Genomic DNA, 18,453 nt, shown 5'->3' on the forward strand with positions numbered 1-18,453 from the left:
GTGCTGGGATTAAATGCGGACACCATCACTGCCCTTCACATCCAGTCCTCCCAACTGCTGAATCATCCTCAGACTCTAGGGATATTATACTAAAACAAACAAACGAACAAACAACAACAAACAACTTACAATGGCTGCAGATGTGACTCAGATGCAGATGTTGGTGGAGTGTTTTCCTAGGTGTACAAATCCCTAAGTTCCATCCAGCTCTCTATGAAACTGTGAGGGGACGGCTCGTGCCTGTCCTGTCAGCCTGAAGCAGGAGGAACAGAACTGCTCAAGGAGCTGGATAGAGAGTCCAGCCAAAAACGGTGTTTGAAATGCAAGCATGAGAATTTGACTTCAGTCCTAGGGGGAATAGCTGTGTATGATGGTGTGTGCTTGCAATTGCAGGGCAGACAGGCGCATCCCTGAAGCATGCTGTCGAAACATCCTACATGTCTGAGGTGGATGGCTCCTGAGGAGAAATAAGGTTGGAATTTGTCCTCCAACCTCTACACACACACACACACACACAAGTTTAAGGTTATCCTCAACTACATGGAATCTGCAATTAGCCTGGACCATTATCAGAGTCCTTGTTTCCAAAAACATTCAAAAATCTTCATGCATAAAAAATTATTTCTACAGGCAGTGGTGGCATATGCCTTTAATCCCAGCACTCACGGCAGAGAGAGGCAGGCGGATCTCTGTGAATTCGAGGTCAGCCTGGTCTACAAATTGAGTTCCAGGACAGTCAGAGCTGTTACCCAGAGAAACTCTGTCTCAAAAAAAAAAAAAAAAAAAAAAAAGTGCTCAGCCCAAAGGTATTTCTGCTTAAACGTCTGCACCTCTTCTGCTGGGGGCATTTGCCGGAGAAGACTACTCGGACATAGGTTTAAGCCAATAGGAAGTCTTTATTAGCCACCTAGCGACTACGCTGGGTATTCAGTATCCCCATGTACTACTCAGGGTGAGCTCTGAAGCACAAAAACCATGTCCTGGGTTGACATTCTTCCTTAAAGAGCAGTTAGCCAGAAGTGGAACTATAGAAGCCAAAAAGCAAGGTTAGTACATTTAGAGACCCCCCAGAACTGTGGACTTGGATGGATTAGGTCTTCATTTTCTGGCAGGTGGTGCCGTCTACATGCTGAATTTTACAGCCTGAATAGCATTTCCATCATGGAGTCAGCTGTGCTAAGGTCTGTGGCCCTGTTATCCTTCTACACAGCACATATTGTAGTCCTGGAATATGAAGAGAACGTAGTGTCTAGCAGCCACAGTCCAGCCCAGGCTTTAAAGGTACTAGCAAGGAGACTGAACCCAATCTCAGGCTCTGGGCCTGGGAGCTCTGAGTTAACCCATTCAGTGGAAATTATTAGACCACAATGTCTGGAGGGACAAGGTCTCTATTGTGTAAATAAGGCCCTTCCTGATGGAGTCCTCCTCCTACCCTCTTTATCTCCCCAGCCCTTCTCCATCCCCTCCCCCACCCCTTTGCTTTTCTTTTGAGACTTTTTTTTTTAAAGATTTATTTATTTATTATGTATACAGTATTCTGCCTGCATGTGTCCCTACAGGCCAGAAGAGGGCACCAGATCTCATTACAAGTGGTTTAGCCACCATGTGGTTGCTGGGAATTGAACTCAGGACCTCTGGAAGAACACTCAGTGCTCTTAACCACTGAGCCATCTCTCCAGCCCGAGACTTTTTTTTTTTTTTTTTTTTAAGACAGAGTCTTTCTACATAAGTTTGCCTGTCCGCAAACTCACTATGTAGACCAGACTGGTCTTGAACTCACATTGATCCACCTGCCTCTGCCTCCCAAGTCTGGTATTGAATTATGTTGCCACCCAGGCATTCTCCTCTTTGCTTTTAGTTCTGGAGGGAGACCAGTTCACTCATCCTTGATGCATCCCTACAGTTCCCAACTCAGGCCTCACCCCTCCAGTCCTGGGGCCAGACACTGCTCCTGTGGGCTCGGAGCGCCAAGCCTGGTGTCACATAATTCAATCCAGGTACTTGGGAGACTGACGCAGGAGGATGGTGAGTTCAAGGTCTGCCTTAACTACAGAGTGAGTTCAGGGATAGCCTGGGTAGTTAAACCCTGGGTCAAAATATATAAAGTTCGGGGTCCTGGTGCACAACTTCAACACCAGCACTCAGGATTTCAAGGCTAGCCTGATCCACACAGTGAGTTCCAGGACAGCCAGGATTATGTAGAGAGACTTTGTCTCAAACAAAACCAAACAAAACCCTCAATAGCCATATACATATAAGTAAATGAATAATCCTCTCTTTACCTCTTCTTTTCTCCCTTGCCTCTTCTTTCCTCTCTTATCCCTCTTGTTCTTCTCTTGCCTCTCTTCTTCATCTTGTCTCTCTGTCTACCTCTGTGTCTGCCTGCCTGCCTCTCTCATGTCCCCATTCCAACGCGGCCTTTCACTCTCCTCCTCCCTCAATGAACCTCTTGCACTAAAATGAATGAATGAATGAATAATAAAGGGCTGGGGCTATAGTTCAGCAGTAGAGAGAGCACTAGCTCAGCATGTGTGAGCCTATGGCTTCGATCCCCAGTGAGCAGAATGGCCTGGTTATCTGCAAACAATTACAGAATATTGCTCCTCATCAGTAATCTTCTAAGAGTCCTATTATAGTCAGGGCACCTGTTCCCTGGCCAGCTTACCCGCTCCAAATCCTAGAAGGTACTAGAACACTTCAGTGTCCCTAACACCCATTACAGGGCCTGTCCGCGGACCTGGGTGCCAGAGCGAGTGAGTGGATTAGCATGTGGTATGTGGGCCAGCAAATGCGCAAATGAGTAGCAGAGTGGATGAGTGAATGGGAAAGAGAACCAGTGACAGTCGCTGGCTGAGGGCGGGGATTGCGCGGGCCGTGGCGCTGGGCCGCTTGGACGGTACACGCGCCAGCACTCAGCCTTGGACCATAGCAGCAAAACGCAGCCCAGGCCGAGGCCACGTGGTTTGGGCGTGGCCCGTGGACAGAGGCGTGGCCTTAATGCTTGGGACTCTCAGAGGGGCGTGGCGAGGTCGGGATGGGCGTGGCCGCGCCGGACCAGAGCTGGTGTGGGCGGGGCTGGCCGGCGGGCGCGGGAGGAAGTCACGTGGGTTCGCGGGCTCACATGACTGGCCGCGCGATGGACCCGCTGCCCTCGCCGGCAGTCGCTGCGGCAGCTGAGGCGGAGGCTGACGAGGAGGCGGATCCTCCGGCGACAGGTAGGGCACGCGGTTCCGTGGAGAACCAGGCATCTCGCAGTCGGCGACCACCTGTCCGTGCCACACCTCGCCTGACCCGGGGTGGGGTGGGGAACATCCTGGGGCTAACCTCTTCCCGCTGCTTCCAGGGACGCCTCTCTCCAGCTCTCGGGTAGTGCGCGGTCGTGTGGAGTTGCACCTTGATCTTTTCTGATCCCACCTTGCAAACGCTGGTCTAGAGAGTGGTTAATGATCATGTGTGACCATGCCCAGGGTAAGGGATGTATCTTCGATATAGACTGTTTTCCTTGGCTTCTCGGCTTTGTGGATTGTGAGGACGCATCCATGTGGCCAGAGGAACAAGGTTGGAGCTAGGCCTGGTGGGTTTCAGCCAGGTCTGGCTAGGTGTCACTGAGCATGGCCATCCAGAGCATTGGTGGAAAGTCAGGGTCTTCTCTAGTCTCTAGGGATGATAGGTTTGGGTAAAGATAGCTTTTAACCCCAGGGGAGGGCAGACATGAATGAACGCCTTTGATGGAAGGAGAGACGCGGTGTTTAGGTGGAACTCCGCTTGGAGTTGGTCTGCAGTCTTTGGGTCTTGTTGGGTAAAACATTGTAATTTTGTTGTTGTTGTTTGAGACAGGGTTTCTCTGTGTAACAGCTTTGGCTGTTCTGGAACTCACTTTGTAGACCAGGGTAACCTCGAACCTCCTGTCTCTGCCTCTGGAATGCTGGGATTAAAGGCATGGGCCAAAAAACATTGTATTCTTGAGGTTGTATGTTGGAACCACAATGTATGTATATTACCAGGGTGCTTTAAGAATGAGAGACTGTTTGATCTAGGGGCTACTTCTGCCTTAATAAAAGTTACTTATTTTTAACTGTGTGTGTGTGGGGGGGCACTGGTCCCCTTTTAGGACAGAAGTATTGGATTCCCCTGAAGCCAAAGTTACATACACTTGTGAGCCACCCAGCACGGGTTCTGGGACCCAAACGCCAGTCCTCTGCAAGAGCAGTGTGTGCTGTTAACTTCTGAGCCCCTGCCTGACTCCTAAAGCAGTTGTAGTGGCTTGTAACAGCGGTGATTGATAGGCGATCTCTTGGCAAATTTGGCATCTTCCATATTGATTCACGCAGAACTCAGCTAATGGCTGACATTAGGAATGATTTTGCCTGGATTTTTGACAGGTAGTTTAGCTCCCTTGGGCAGTGGTGTGACTTGTATATTAGTCACAGCCATGTAGCCCTTCATGATTTATAGGCCATCCTGGTAGCCACGTAAGTTGAAAAATGGGTTTTTCAGTCTGGTGGAACCTAGCTTGTCCTTTCATCCTATGTGAAATTGGCACCAATCTGGTGAAGTGGTGACGAAAATCTTCCTTATCTTCTGGGAGAAACTAACTTGGAGTGTGTCCTGGAGGCATTGGCTAGGTGAGCTGGAATCAGAACACCTTTGAGAATAACTCTTCAGAAAATCTATTGTTGTGGGTATGCCATGCATGTGGACATATGTAGCCTGACACGGGGTGGCAGTGGGGAGTATGGCAGCCGGAGGACAACTTTGTGGAGTCAGTTCTCTCTTTCCACTTTTACTCGGGTTCTGGGGACTGGACTTAGGTGGTTGAGCTTGTGTGGTAAATGCCCTTAACCACGGCACCCTCTCACCTGGTCCTCAGGATAGATAGGACTTCAGAGGCAATAGGCTGAGGCAACAAGTTGATTTTGATTTCACTCCTCCAGCCTCATCCTCTTCTTCATTTGCCTACGAGCATGTACCTTCATAGTCGGCTGGCTCTTGACACCTCAAAGGAATAACTAGTGTGGCTTTTGGGCACATAGCCGATTTCCTCTTCTGTCTTCGCCCACACTTCAGAGCCGCCGGTAGTGGTCATGCAGGGGCTGTGGTATCTTCGTGTTTGTAGAGGTTTGGAGTGGCCAGGGAAGAAGTGTGTTCATTGTGGTTCTCAGCACATATTCCCGCTATTGTTTATTTGAAGGGTAAACTGCACACTCCGTAGGAGATTGCCCTTTGTAAGAACTGAATTTACAAGTAGGGTGGTGGCAGCATCCCACACCATAAATCCCAGCGTTGGGGAGGCAGAGACAAGTGGATCTCTCTGTGAGTTTGAGGCCAGCCTGGGCTACAAAGCCAGTTCCAGGACAGCTAGGACTGTTACACAAAGAAACTCCGTCTCAAAAAACAAAACAAAAGAACTCAATTTACTATGTTGACCAGGCTGGTCTTGCACTCACAGAGATCTTCTAGCCTCTGCTTCCTGATTGCTGAGATTAAAGGCATGGGCCACAACCTCCATCCGTATTTGTTTATTTTTCAGACAGGGTCAGCTATGTAGCTCAGGCTGGCCTCAAACCTGTAGTCCTCCTGTTTTCCTGCCCTTGTCTCCTGAATGCTGAGGTTGTAGGTACATGCCACCACACACAGCTGCACCTTGTGTGTCCAGAAGTCAGTGGTCCAAAGCGAGTTTCTCTGGCTAAAAACAAGGTGTCTCAATCTCCAGAGGCCGTGAGGGAATGTTCATCTGCCCGCCTTCCCGGACTGTAAAAGTGGCCACAGCCCAAGGCTGATGGTCTCCTTTCTCTAGACCTAATGTTGTCTTGCCTCTCTCATGTTGTCTTGTCTGGCTCTCTTTTTGTCTATTTCCACTTTTAAAGACCCCTGTGAATGGGGGACCCACCCAGAAAATCAAGATTTATCACTTCCATATGTTCGTTCGTATCAGCTAATGAACAACCTGGAATTTCACTGAAATCCTAATTCCCTTTGGCTGAGTGAAGGCAACAAAGTCACAGGTTCTGGGGTTAGGATGTAGACATCTTTGGGGTCTTATTCCTGCCCATCACAAGAGGACATCCTAGGAGTGGATTTGCCAGATCCTAGGGTTTGTACAGTTTGTGTGGATGGCTGCTGAGATGGCTCAGCCAGCAGAGGGACTTGCTGCCAAGCCTGGACGGCCCGTGTCTGATTCCCATATGGGGTGGATGGAGAGAATTAAGAGGCTTTTTTGTTTGTTTGTTTGTTTGTTTTGTTTTGTTTTGTTTTTTCGAGACAGGGTTTCTCTGTGTAGCTTTGCGCCTTTCCTGGAACTCACTCTGTAGCCCAGGCTGGCCTCGAACTCACAGAGATCTGCCTGCCTCTGCCTTCTGAGTGCTGGGATTAAAGGCATGCGGCGCCGCCGCCGCCGCCGCCGCCGCCACCACCACCACGGGCATTTAAGAGTATTTTATTTAGTTGGGTGGTGGTGGCGGCAGCGGCGGCGGCGGCGGCGCACACCTTTAATCCCAAAACCCAGGAGGTAGAGACAGAAGGATCTCAGAGTTTGAGGCTAGCCTGGTCTATAGAGTGAGTTCCAGGACAGCTAGGGATACACAGAGAAACTGTCTGGAAAAACCAACCAACCAAAACAAAACAAGAGAATACTTTCTTTTTGTTTTAATTTCGATTGCCTTGATGAATAGAGAATTTCAGTTTCCTTATCTCCTCCTGGTGTGCTCCGAGTCTCTTCCTCCATTGCTCTCCATTTTATTGTTGTTTTAAAGATTCATTTATGTGTATGTGTCTGCTTGTGCACACTCGGAGGCTAGCAAAGGGTGTCAGATCCCTTGGAGCTAGCCTTGGTGGAGTTTGTGGGACACCATACTTAATATGTGGGTGCTGGGATCTGAACTCAGGTCTTCATGACTGAAGGGCAAAGATTCTTAACCCCCGAGCCATCTCTCCAGCTTCCCACCCTATCTTTTGAGACAAGGTCTCTCACTGAACCTGGAGCTTGCTGATTTGGCCAGACGGGTTGCCAGCCTCCTTTAGAAATCCCTTCTGTGCTGGGACATGGCACACACTGCCATGCTGTCTCATATGCATAGCAAGCACCTTATTGATGGAGCCATCTTCCCAGTTCCCTCTCTCCTTGTGGATTTGTGTATTGAAATTGTAACTGTTAAAGTATCAGGTTCCAGTGTGGTGGTATCCATCTGTGGTGCCAGTCATGAGATTTTAAAAACGAAACAAAATAAAAAATAGGAGCTGCAGGTAGACACCCTCTTCAAAACAAAAACTAAGACTGGAGAGGTAGCTACATGGATAAAGGCACCTGCTGCCAAGCCTGACTACCGGTGTTTGATCTCTGAAACCCTCATGGTGGAAGGAGAGAGGTGAGTCTCAGGAGTTTTCCTTTGACGTCCACACATGCACTGTGGCGCGCCTCTACCCTCCTCCGCAGATAATAAATAAATCTAATAAAAACCATTTAAAAAATGACGACATTGGTCCCAGTGTGGTGGTGCATGTCTTTAATCCCAACGCTTAGGAGGTAGAGACAGGCAGATAGGTTCCTGTCAGTTCTAGGCCAGCTTGGTCTACATAGCAAGCTCCAGGCCAGCCAAGACTACATGAGACCCTATCTCACTCTTTCCAACAAATAAAGACATTAATATCCATTTAAAAAGCGGGGCTAGAGAGAGGACCCAGGTTCGATCACCAGCATCCACATGGGTCCTCACAGTTGTCTGTAACTCTGTTTCCAAGAGTTTCAGCACTCTTTTCTGTCATTTTTGGGAATAGCATGCATATGGTGCATAGACATGTGGGCCAAATACTCACACACTTAAAACTAGAGAAATGGTTCAGCAGTTAAGAGCACTTGCTGCTCTTCCAGAGGATCCCTGGAAGATTTTTGGTTCCCATATGGCTACATAACAGTCTGTAACTGCAGTTTTAGGAGACCCAATAACCTCTTCTGGCTCCGCAGGCACGCGCATGTTGCACATACATGTATGCATGCAAACACAAAATTAAAAACAGAAAGAAAGAAAACCTCAGTGGAGCTGGGGCTGTGGCTCAGTGGATGAGCACTTGCTTAGTATACACAAGGACCTGGTTGCATCCTTAGCAATATGGAAATAATAAATACTCAGAATCACTGGAGCAATTTGGTCTGTGTTGGTGCAGCCTGCGATCTCATTTCAGAGCTGCTGGCCAGCACAGTCTGCTTGCTTCATCATATGATCTCTATATATGCGTACACATACAGACTGTGCACATTGCTGCTTGTGTCTAGACCCTGCTTTATGCAAGCCTTGGGACTTTAGTCCAGGAGATCCAGGGGAGTCTGGTCTCCGTTGTGTTAGCATGGCTCCTTCCGATGGCATTCCATACATTCCAGCCAGCAGCTATCCTCCTGTCCCCTGTGGTCAGGTCCCCTGGCCTTTGCCGGTTACTGCCTTACCTGGGCTCACACTCCCTGGCCCTCAGTTCCTTGCCTCGGTGAATTTCCTTCTCTGGGTATTTGCACTTGTCACAGTTCATTGAGCTGTCACCTCGGATGTGTGTCGTTGATGGTGGTTAAATCACCCTTGAAATGGCTGCTCACATTAAGAGCATCCATCTTCTTGTTTTACACACTCATCTTCACATCTCAGCACCTAGAATGACGCCTGATATACAGGAGGGGCCTAGACGTTTGAAGAAAACTGCATATTATCATCTCTCTTTTTTTAATCTTGTTGTTACTTTTTTAAAAAAAATTTACTTTTATTTTATGTGCATTGGGGTTTTGCTTGTATGTATGTCTGTGTAAGAGTGTCAGATCTTGGGTGGTGGTGGCGCACTTCTTTAATCCCAGCACTCGGGAGGCAGAGGCAGGCGGATCTCTGTGAGTTCAAGGCCAGCCTGGGCTACAGAGTGAGTTCCAGGAAAGGCGCAAAGCTACACAGAGAAACCCTGTCTCGAAAAACCACAAAAAAAAAAAAAAAAAAAAAAAAAAAGAGTGTCAGATCTTGGAATTACAGACAGTTATGACCTGCCATGTAGGTGCTGAACCCAGGTCCTCTAGAAGAGCAGCCAGTGCTCTTAACCACTGAGCCATCTTTTCAGCCCCTATCATATGTCTCTTAAAAGACAGCACTATATTTTAGTTTGATAACTTATGTTTTAATTTTTTTAGGTTTACTTAATTTCATGTGTGTGGGTATTTTTCTGCATTTATATATGTATACTACATGCTTGTCTGGTGTCTGAGGAGGTCAGAAGAGGGCATTGGATCTCCTGGAAGTGGAGTTACAGGTGGCTGTGAGCTACCAGATAGGTGGTTTTTTTTTTTGTTTTTTGTTTTTTTTGTTTTTTGTTTTTTGTTTTTTTTTTCCCGAGACAGGGTCTCTCTGTGTAGCTTTGCGCCTTTCCTGGAACTTACTCTGTAGCCCAGGCTGGCCTTGAACTCACAGAGATCTGCCTGCCTCTGCCTCCCGAGTGCTGGGATTAAAGGCGTGCGCCACCACCGCCCGGCCCTAACTGGTGTTTTTTAACTATTGAGCCATCTCTCCAGCCCTGGTCTTTTTTTTTTTAGTTATTATTACTTGTTTTAGATAGCATACAAAATAATGGAGTTTCTAGTAACATTTCTATATGTATTTATCATTGTACTTGCTCAATTTACTACTGTCTTTTGCCTATCCCCAAGTTTGTCTTTGGTCTCTCTTGGGTAGGGATGTAGCTCAGTTGGCTGTGTGCTTTCAGGAAGCCCTGGGTCTTGTCCCCAGTACTGAATAAACTGGGTGTAATGGTGCACACCTTTAATCCCAGTACTGGCGAGGTGGAGGCAGGAGGATCATACATTCACAGCTAGTCTTCATCTAGTTAGAAGCCAAGCCTAGACTATAAGACTATATGAGACCGTACTTACACACACACACACACACACACACACACACACACACACACACACAATTTGCAAGGTAAAATGTGCCAATCTGAAGAAAGAGGAACTAACTAGGTCTCTATTATGTAGAACAGACTTTGTCAGAGTTTGTGGTTAGCAGAAAGTGATGTATTCCGAGCAGGGGAATTCTGTTTTCGTGTTACTTTTTTTTTCCTGAGAAAAATGAAGCACAAACAAGACATGTTTTTCTGTGCTGTGTGCCAGGGTGGTGGGCAGAGCCCTCAGGAAGGAGTGATGTGGGCACAGCTGGGAGCTGCAGATGGGATGAGACCTAAGGAGCCTTGTGGCCTTCTGAAGCCTGACTTCCCAGTTCCCTCTGCAGAATCACTAGTGAATTACAATTAAGGGAGGGGTGGTGTTGGGAATGTGTTTGGAGGCAAATGATGGTCTTAGCTCTTGGAGAATCAGATCCAGGCTTATTAGTGGTTTTTTTGATTTTAGACTGATCTCATGGAGCCTAGACTGATCTCAACCTTGTTTTGTAGACAAGGTTGACCTTGAACCCATGGATCCTCTTAAATCTACCTCCTAAATGCTAGGGTTATAGGCATGCACCATCATATCTGGTGTGCAGTGCTGGGCATGGAACCCAAGGCCTCACACATGCTAGACAAGCCTCCACTGACTAAGCCCCAGCCCAGTCCTAGAGACTGAACACACTGTGTTGTGCATGCTAGGCCAGGGCTCTGATTCTGAGTGACATCCCAGCTGTCTTTTTGCATTTTGTCATTTTAATATGCCTGTATGTGTGTGTATACATTTGAATGTTGATGTGTATGCCTATCTATGCAAGGGTGTGGGTGCACATGCCTGGGCGTCAGACTCTAATGTTGGGTCTCTTTGTGTATCTTCACCTTTTTTGTTTGTTTGTTTTAGACAGGGTTTCACTTTGTAGCCTTGGCTAGCCCGGAACTCAGTATGTAGACAAGGCTGACCACAAGTTCATCAAGATCCTGCCTCTGCCTCCAGAGTGCTGGGATGAAAGGTGCATCCTACCGTGCTCCTCTCTACCTTACTTTCTGAGACACAGTCTCTCACAGAGAACCGCCTGGAGTAGGCTGAGTCAGCTGGGCTGGCTCTCTGCTAGCTCCAGGGAGCCTCCTGTCTGCACCTTCCTGGTGCTGGAATTGCAGGCACGCACGGCCACATCCAGATGGTTTTCTTGGTGCTGGGTGGGCTTCAAACTTAGCTTCTCATATCCCAGGGCACAACTTCCCCAACTGAGCGTCCCTTCTGTCTGTTGTTTGTTTTGAGACAGGATCTCTTTACTTTGCCCAGGCTGGTGTGGAATTCAGCTTGGTGTAGCTAGTTACAGACTTGCAGTCCTCCTGCCTCAGCTTCCTAAGTAGCTGGGATGACAGGCTTGCAGCCCCCCACCCCCAGCTCAGCTGCTGCCGTTCGAGTCCACGGGTTGTGGAAGGCATTTTGCTGCTTCTACAATGTGGGCTTTGGTAGGGGTCTTTTAGCTCCTAGGAGTGTTTTTGAGTGGCTTCGTGATGTTTGCTGAGGAAGCTGTTGTCTGGTAGATTCTCTGAAGATATACAAATTATTTGTTTATATTCATTTATTGGGACAGGGTTTCTCTGTGTAATTTTGGCACCTGTCCTAGATCTCACTCTGTAGACCAGGCTGGCCTAGAACTCACCGAGATATACCTGGCACTGCCTCCTGAGTGCTGGGATTAAAGGCCTGCGCCACCAATGCCCGGCTTATTTTTATTTTTATATTTTATTTATTTTTTTGAGACAGGGTCTCATGAAGTCCAGATTGGCCTCAAAACTCACAGTGTAGCTGTTGGTAAATTCCTGATCCTCATGGCTCCACTTCTTGAGTCAGGGATGGCAGGCATGCACCACCCTGGCTCCTGGTTTATATGGTGCTGGACACAGGACCCAGGACATCCTGCGTGCTAGGCAAGCACTCTACCAACCAGCCTCCTCCCCATCCCTACAATTATGTCATTTTCCAACAATCCTCCAAGCCTGGTTTGTGCCTGGGAAGTGTTGACTGTATGAGTCTTAGGGGTGAGTTGTGATCAGAACCCAGTAACACTTAATGCTGGATGGGAATTGGTGCTTTGAGGAAATGTTGCATAAGCGCAGAGAACCGCCAGCACAGACATTTTCCAGAGACTCTGATCCCTCAGCACTTTAGCTTGGCTGTAGAATCCTCCTGCAGTTCCTAGTTTCCGGTGCAGCTTATGAAGTTGTCCTCACTGTGTCCGGGATATATGCTCTCACAGTCTGTTTCTTTCCACTGATATTTTTCTGCGCTGCTAAGTAGGTTTTTTATTTTATCTTTATTTTTTATTTGGTGGAGATAGGGGTTTATGTACAAGGCCCAGACTGGCCTTGAACTCACTGTGTAGCCAAGGATGATTTGACCTTCTGATCCCCTGCCTCCACTTCCCAAGTGTGGGGATCAGAGGCAAGCACCACCAGGCTTGCCTTTTGTGATGCTGGAACCAAGAGCATGCTGTGTGCCGAGTGCGTGCTATACCAATCGAGTCCCAAGCTGAGCTCTACTGTCAAGTTGTTTTTGAAATATTCTATTCAGTGGCATAGTGTTGGTAGCTCAGAATGGATTACTGTACTACTCTAAAGGCATGGTGGCTCATGCCTTTAATCCCAGCACTAGGGCAGCAGAAGCAGGCGATCTGTGAGATGGGGGAGCTGGGCTCCTGAAGCTGGAACTGGATGGGAGTTGAGGACTGCAGGGCAGGAGCAGAAGAGAGAGCAAGGCAGGGTCCTGTCTTAGTCACTTTTCTATTACTATGACAAAACACACATGACCAAGGCAACTTATAAAAGAAAACATTTAATTGTGCTTACTGTTTCCAGAGGGTTAGAGTCCGTGATGGGGGAACAAAGGTATGGTGGCAGGAACAGCTGAGAGTTCACATCTTAATCTGCAAGTAGGAGGCAAGGATGGATACACACACACACACACACACACACACACACACACACACACACACACACACACACACACAGGGGCACACGGACACACCACACACACAGAACGGTGCAAGTCTTTTGAAACCTCAGAGCATCCTCCTGCCCAGTGACACATATCCTCTAACAAGGCTACACCTCCTAATCCTTCCCAAACAGTTCCACAAACTGGGGCCTGGTTCATCAAACATAAGAGCCTATGGGAGCCATTCTCATTCAAACCACCACAGGTCCCATGCACTGTTTAGGTTTGGGGAGCCAGGGAAGAGGGCTTTTGGTGGGAGGCTTTTCAGGTATGTGAGTGGGCTTTCTAAGGGCTGCAGGTGCTCCTTGGGGTTCTCTGGTGTGCTTCCCCTGTGGAACAGTTTAAGCTTCACTGCAGGTGAGGAAATGGCAGTGCAAGGTGGTCTGTGGTAAGTGGTAGCCCAGGGGTCACAGCAGGTGTCTGGCTGTATCGAGGAGTGTGGGTACTCTTGTTCCTGACTACCATGGACATGGGCTGTTGTCCTGTGCTCCACTTTTGTGACTTAATCTACCCTGAACTCACTGACTAGTGTCTCATGGAGAGGCTTGGGATCTCCCCTCACCTGGCTTCCTGATGGGGGATGGTGGCTATGATTGTCATTCTGTATACTGCCTAAGCCCAGGTGTGATGCACCCCACTCCTCAGAGCAGAATGTTCTTAACATGATGAAAGGCCACATCAAAAGCGCACCCAACAGAGCGGGTGCTAGTCTCTCCAGTTGGCCACCAACTTAGGCACAGCCATGCATCTGGCCAGCAGGCACAAGGCATAGAGCCGGGTGCCCAGCAGGGCTGCGTGTGGGTCTTTGGCTGGCTGCCTCTCCAGAGCAAGCCACCACTTCCTGAATTCTGGGAGGCGCTGGCCAAGTTCCCCACAATGAATTATGCTTTCCACTTCCCCCAACCTAGCTCTGGTTAGCTCATCTTGGAGTTTCAGGGTATCTGAGTGTCAGATGACAGACATCTACCTTAGGATGGAAAATTCAGTCTCCACATTTGTGCCGATGTGGGTGTGGGGGAGGATCTGACTCAGTAGTTCCCTTTCTGTAACATATTCCCAGTTCCTAATTTGTTGTGTGGATTTCTAGGGCCTTCTGATTCTGGTTAACTGTATTCTTGGGCTGCCTGTGCCTCCGGCAGTGGAAAGCAGAGACCCTTGCCTTAGCTTTCATGTTCCTGCCACAGATCAATAAGGCTTGTGTAAATGGATTCCGACTTGTGGTGTTTGGCTAATGACATTCCCAGTGCCTGCTGGGTATTCTCTAGGAGCACCTAGCTTTTTGTTTTTTGAGATGGGGACTTATGTAGCCCAGACTGGTTTTGAATTTACTGTGTAGCCAAGGGTCACCTTGGACTCCTGATCCACCCTTTTGTCTCCACTTGATAATACAGATAGGGGCCAGCATTTATGCTGTGTTGAGGATGGTACCCAGGGCTTTGTGAATGCTAGGCAAGCACTCTACCACAGAACCACAAAACCAGCACTTCCCTCCATGCCCTCCCTGCTCCGTTTTGAGACGGCCTGTCACTGGAGCCCAGGCTGACTTTGAACTCTTTGGATCTCCTGTCTCAGCCTCCATGTGTTAGGATTATAGATAGGCCTGTGCCACCATGCCTAGGTCCGCTGTGGTGGCTCAGGTGGGCTTCCTGTGTAGCCTTCAGTAGGACGTGGATGGTTCCGAGATGTTTTAGAATATTTTCACTTTTGTGTCAGAGAACCTGAGTGACTTTCAGAGTTCATCAACCAGAGCTTAGGAGGAGGGGAGAGAGAGAGAGAGAAAGAGAGAGAGAGAGAGAGAGAGAGAGAGAGAGAGAGAGAGAGAGAGAGAGAGAGAGAGAGCGAGCGAGCGCTAGGTGGTGGTGGCCCACCTTTAATCCCAGCACTCAGGAGGCGGAGGCAGGCAGAGCTCTGTGAGTTCGAGGCCAGCTTGGTTTACAGAGTGAGTTCCAGGCGGCCATGGCTACACAGAGAAACACTGCTTGGGGAGGGGGAAAAAAGGAAAAATCCCAAAAAAACCTTAGCAAACTGAGAACAGATTGATTAGAGAGACAAGGATCCTTTGTGAACTTTGAACTCACAGTGTGTCAGTTCTTCCAAGGTCCCCACACTGGCAAACAGTGTCCTTCCCTTTTAAACCCTGGAAGGGTGCCACTGGGCTTCCTCGTGGGCGAGTGCTTCCAAGATGAGCTGAAGTTTGGTAGGTCCTTTGAGAAGCAGGTGGCTGGGGGTGTGGCTTGCCTAGCATGCACAAGGCCCTGGGTTCCATCCCCAGCACCCTATGGCTTAGGCATGGTAGTGGTGCATGCCTATAATCCCTGCACTTGAGAGTGAATTTGAAGCCAGCTTGTACATTTCAGACTCTGTCTCCAGAAAGAGTCTTCGGTAGTTCCTGGGGGAGCAGGATCCAGGACCCTTTGCCTAGGCCTGCCTCCTGCCTCTGATTTGAGTTTCAAGAACTCATCAGAATGATGTTTCCAGCCCAGCACTTGCACTTCATCACAGCCAAGGTAGACCTGGGACGAATTTTCCCCATTGTGCTCTGTGTGCTTGTACTGACCTTTGGAAGGACTGGCTACTGACCAGCCTGGAAGTCTGTGTGTGTGTGTGTGTGTGTGTGTGTGTGTGTGTGTGTGTGTGTGTGTGTGTGCGTGTGTGCGCGCGTGTGTGTTCTCCAGTGCATGTGTGGGTTCCTACTTTTTTTTTTGAGACAAGGCTTTACCATGTAGACAGGCTGGCCTGAAACTCAGAGAGACCCCCCTGCCTTTGCCTTCTGAGTGCTGAGATTAGAGGCATGCACAGCTCTGCACAGCTCTGCCCAGCCCACCACAAGTTTCATAAGCAGGTCTCAGGAAACTCTGTAGTCAGTCAGTGGATCCCCTTGGAGCCAGGGGTAGTCTGCTTCTCTTTTGCTTCCTGGAACTCCTGATCTTCCTGCCTCAGCCTCTAAATGCTGAGCCACCAGTCATGGCTGCAGCTTGGCTGGTTTTTTTTTTTTTTTTTTTTTTTTGGTTTTTCGAGACAGGGTTTCTCTGTGTAGCTTTGCGCCTTTCCTGGAACTCACTCTGTAGCCCAGGCTGGCCTCGAACTCACGGAGATCTGCCTGCCTCTGCCTCCCGAGTGCTGGGATTAAAGGCGTGCGCCACCACCGCCCGGCTGTTTTTTTAACTTTTAAAATTATATTAATACTTGCTGGGTGGTAGTGGTGCATACCTTTAATCCCAGCACTTGGGAGGCAGAGGCAGAGGTAGAAGCAGGCAGAGCTCTGAGTTTGAGGCCAGCCTGGTCTACCGTTCCAGGACAGCCAGGAAAACCTGTCTCCAGAAACGAAAAAAAAAAAGTACACGTGCCTTTGTGTGTTAGTTTGCGTGTGTGTGTGTGTGTGTGTGTGTGTGTGTGTGTGAGAGAGAGAGAGAGAGAGAGAGAGGGAGAGAGAGAGAGAGAGACACGCACCACATGCATATAGGTAGTCAGGTCTCTCCTTCTCCCCTGTGGGTCCCAGGAACTGCGGTTGTTACGTTTGGTGGCTTCTTTGCCTGCTGAGCCATCTCATCGGCACCACTTACTGTTTATTCATTCAGTTTTTAAAGTTCTTTTTCCTGAAATATTTTGGTGAGGGAGTTGAAACAAGTTCTTTATGTAGCTTAGACTGGCCTTGAACTCAGAGATCTGCCTGACTCTAGCTCTGGAGTGATGGGATTAAAGGCATGGGCCACTGTACCTGGCCGTTTTCCCTTTTTGAATGTCTGTGCACCACATGCATGCAGTGCCCGTGGAGGCCAGGAGAGGGCGTCAGGCCTCCTGGAATTGGAGTTATAGATGGTTGGTAGTTGTTGCCTTGTGGCCGCTGGGAATCAAATCTGGGTCTTCTGCAAGAGCAGCCATGCTCTTAACAACCGAGCTATCTCCCCAGCCCCTGTTTTTTATTTAATTTATGGTTGTTTTTCGTGTGTGTATGTATACCACATGCATGCAGTGCCTGCAGAGGCCAGAAGGGATGCTGAAGCGTGAGCCACGTAAACCCTTTCCTCCCCAACTTGCCTTTTGGTCACGGTGTTTGGCAGCAACGGAACCCTGACTAAGACAGGGTCTCAGGCTTTCCTTGAGCTCGCTTTGTAGCCCAGGCTGGCCTCGAACTGAGGTCTTTTTCCTTCCACCTTCCCGTTGCTGGCGTAGTGGGTGTAAGCCGACAGCCCAGCTGTGATCCTGTTTTGTTTTTGTTTTTCAAGTCAGGGTTTCTCTGTGTAGCCCTGGATATCCTGGAACTCACTCTGTAGACCAGGCTGGCCTCAAACGCAGATCCTTTGCCTCCTGAAAGGTGGCATTTAAAGATGTCCACCACCACATCACCACATCCAGAGGGGTGTGTGTGTGTGTGTGTGTGTGTGTGTGTGTGTGTGTGTGTTTGTGTCCGTGTTCACATGTGGGTATGGAGGTCAGACATTGACAGTGAGTGTCTTCTTTTTTTTCTTTTCTTTTTTTTTGTTTTTTGTTTTTGTTTTTTCGAGACAGGGTTTCTCTGTGCAGCTTTGTGCGTTTCCTGGAACTTGCTTTATAGACCAGGCTGGCCTCGAACTCACAGAGATCCGCCTGCCTCTGCCTCCCGAGTGCTGGAATTAAAGGCGTGTGCCACCACTGCCCAGCAACAGTGGGTGTCTTCTACAGTTACTCTTCACCTTATTTTTCGAGGCAGGGTCTCACTAAATCTGGAGATTACCTGACTGTCTAGGCATTGAGCCCAGGGATCCTCCTGGCTCTGCCTCTTCAGTGCTGGAATTATAGGCATGCACCACCACACTGGGCTTTTTTTCAAATGTGGGTTTTCGGGGGGTTGGACTTGGTCCTCATGCTTTATGGTGAACACTTAACTGACTGAGCTATCCCTGCAGCCCCTGTGATCTATTTTCTACTCTGTGTGTGTTGTTGGGGTGGAGGGTTGGCTGGGTGCTGATGACGTTTTTTTCTGGGTGCACATTCTGTGCTGGTTTCACGTTAGGTGGTCTTGAAAAGCCAGAGTCTACGTAGGTTTGGATTTAGGGGAAAGGGGGAAAGCCATGAGCAAGACAAACCAAGGAGGACTCCAGCAGGAGACTGGGATTGGGCTGGGACTCTGGTGGTAGGGTGCTTGCTTGGCTTGTTTAAAGCTGGGGTTCTGTTCCTAGCCATGTTAACGATGTTAACCCAGGTGTGGTGCCTGTAATCTCAGCCCTGAGGAGGTGGGGGATCAGAATTTCCATCCTGGGCTACATAGGGAGTTTGAGGTTAAGCCTTTCCCACTACCCTTCTTTAAAAAAAAAGACTCAGCCTAATGTTGAGGGCTATGAAGGGAGATCAGTAGATGAAGCACTTCCTTCCTTGGACTTGTGTTTGAACTGAAGTTGCAGGGTTTGGATCAAATCTCCACAGCTAATGAGCACCAGGGTCTGGGGCGGCACCCACAAGCCTTGCTGATACTTCCCTCCCAGTAAGGACGTGGGGCCACTGCTGGAGCACATGGTTCTGCTCTCTGTTGCTTAGCTGTCTCTGTGGCACACTGCAGCATCACATCATCA

At 48.7% G+C, this 18,453-nt stretch overlaps 1 protein-coding gene across 2 annotated transcripts in view; it reads left to right on the forward strand.

Annotated features, from left to right (window-relative positions):
* Positions 1 to 3,084: 3,084 nt before the first annotated feature.
* Positions 3,085 to 18,453, forward strand: part of Snx8 (sorting nexin 8) — a 61,066-nt gene continuing 45,697 nt past the window's right edge. For both annotated transcript variants that reach the window (XM_052754224.1, XM_052754225.1), the window contains exon 1: positions 3,085 to 3,215. In XM_052754224.1, coding sequence (XP_052610184.1) covers positions 3,122 to 3,215 — 94 coding nt within the window. In that variant the 5' untranslated portion in view covers positions 3,085 to 3,121. The remainder of the gene's footprint in view (positions 3,216 to 18,453) is intronic.

This window comes from Peromyscus californicus, unplaced genomic scaffold (assembly GCF_007827085.1).
Source record: "Peromyscus californicus insignis strain IS unplaced genomic scaffold, ASM782708v3 Scaffold_2__1_contigs__length_46816999, whole genome shotgun sequence".
Lineage (NCBI taxonomy): Eukaryota > Metazoa > Chordata > Mammalia > Rodentia > Cricetidae > Peromyscus > Peromyscus californicus.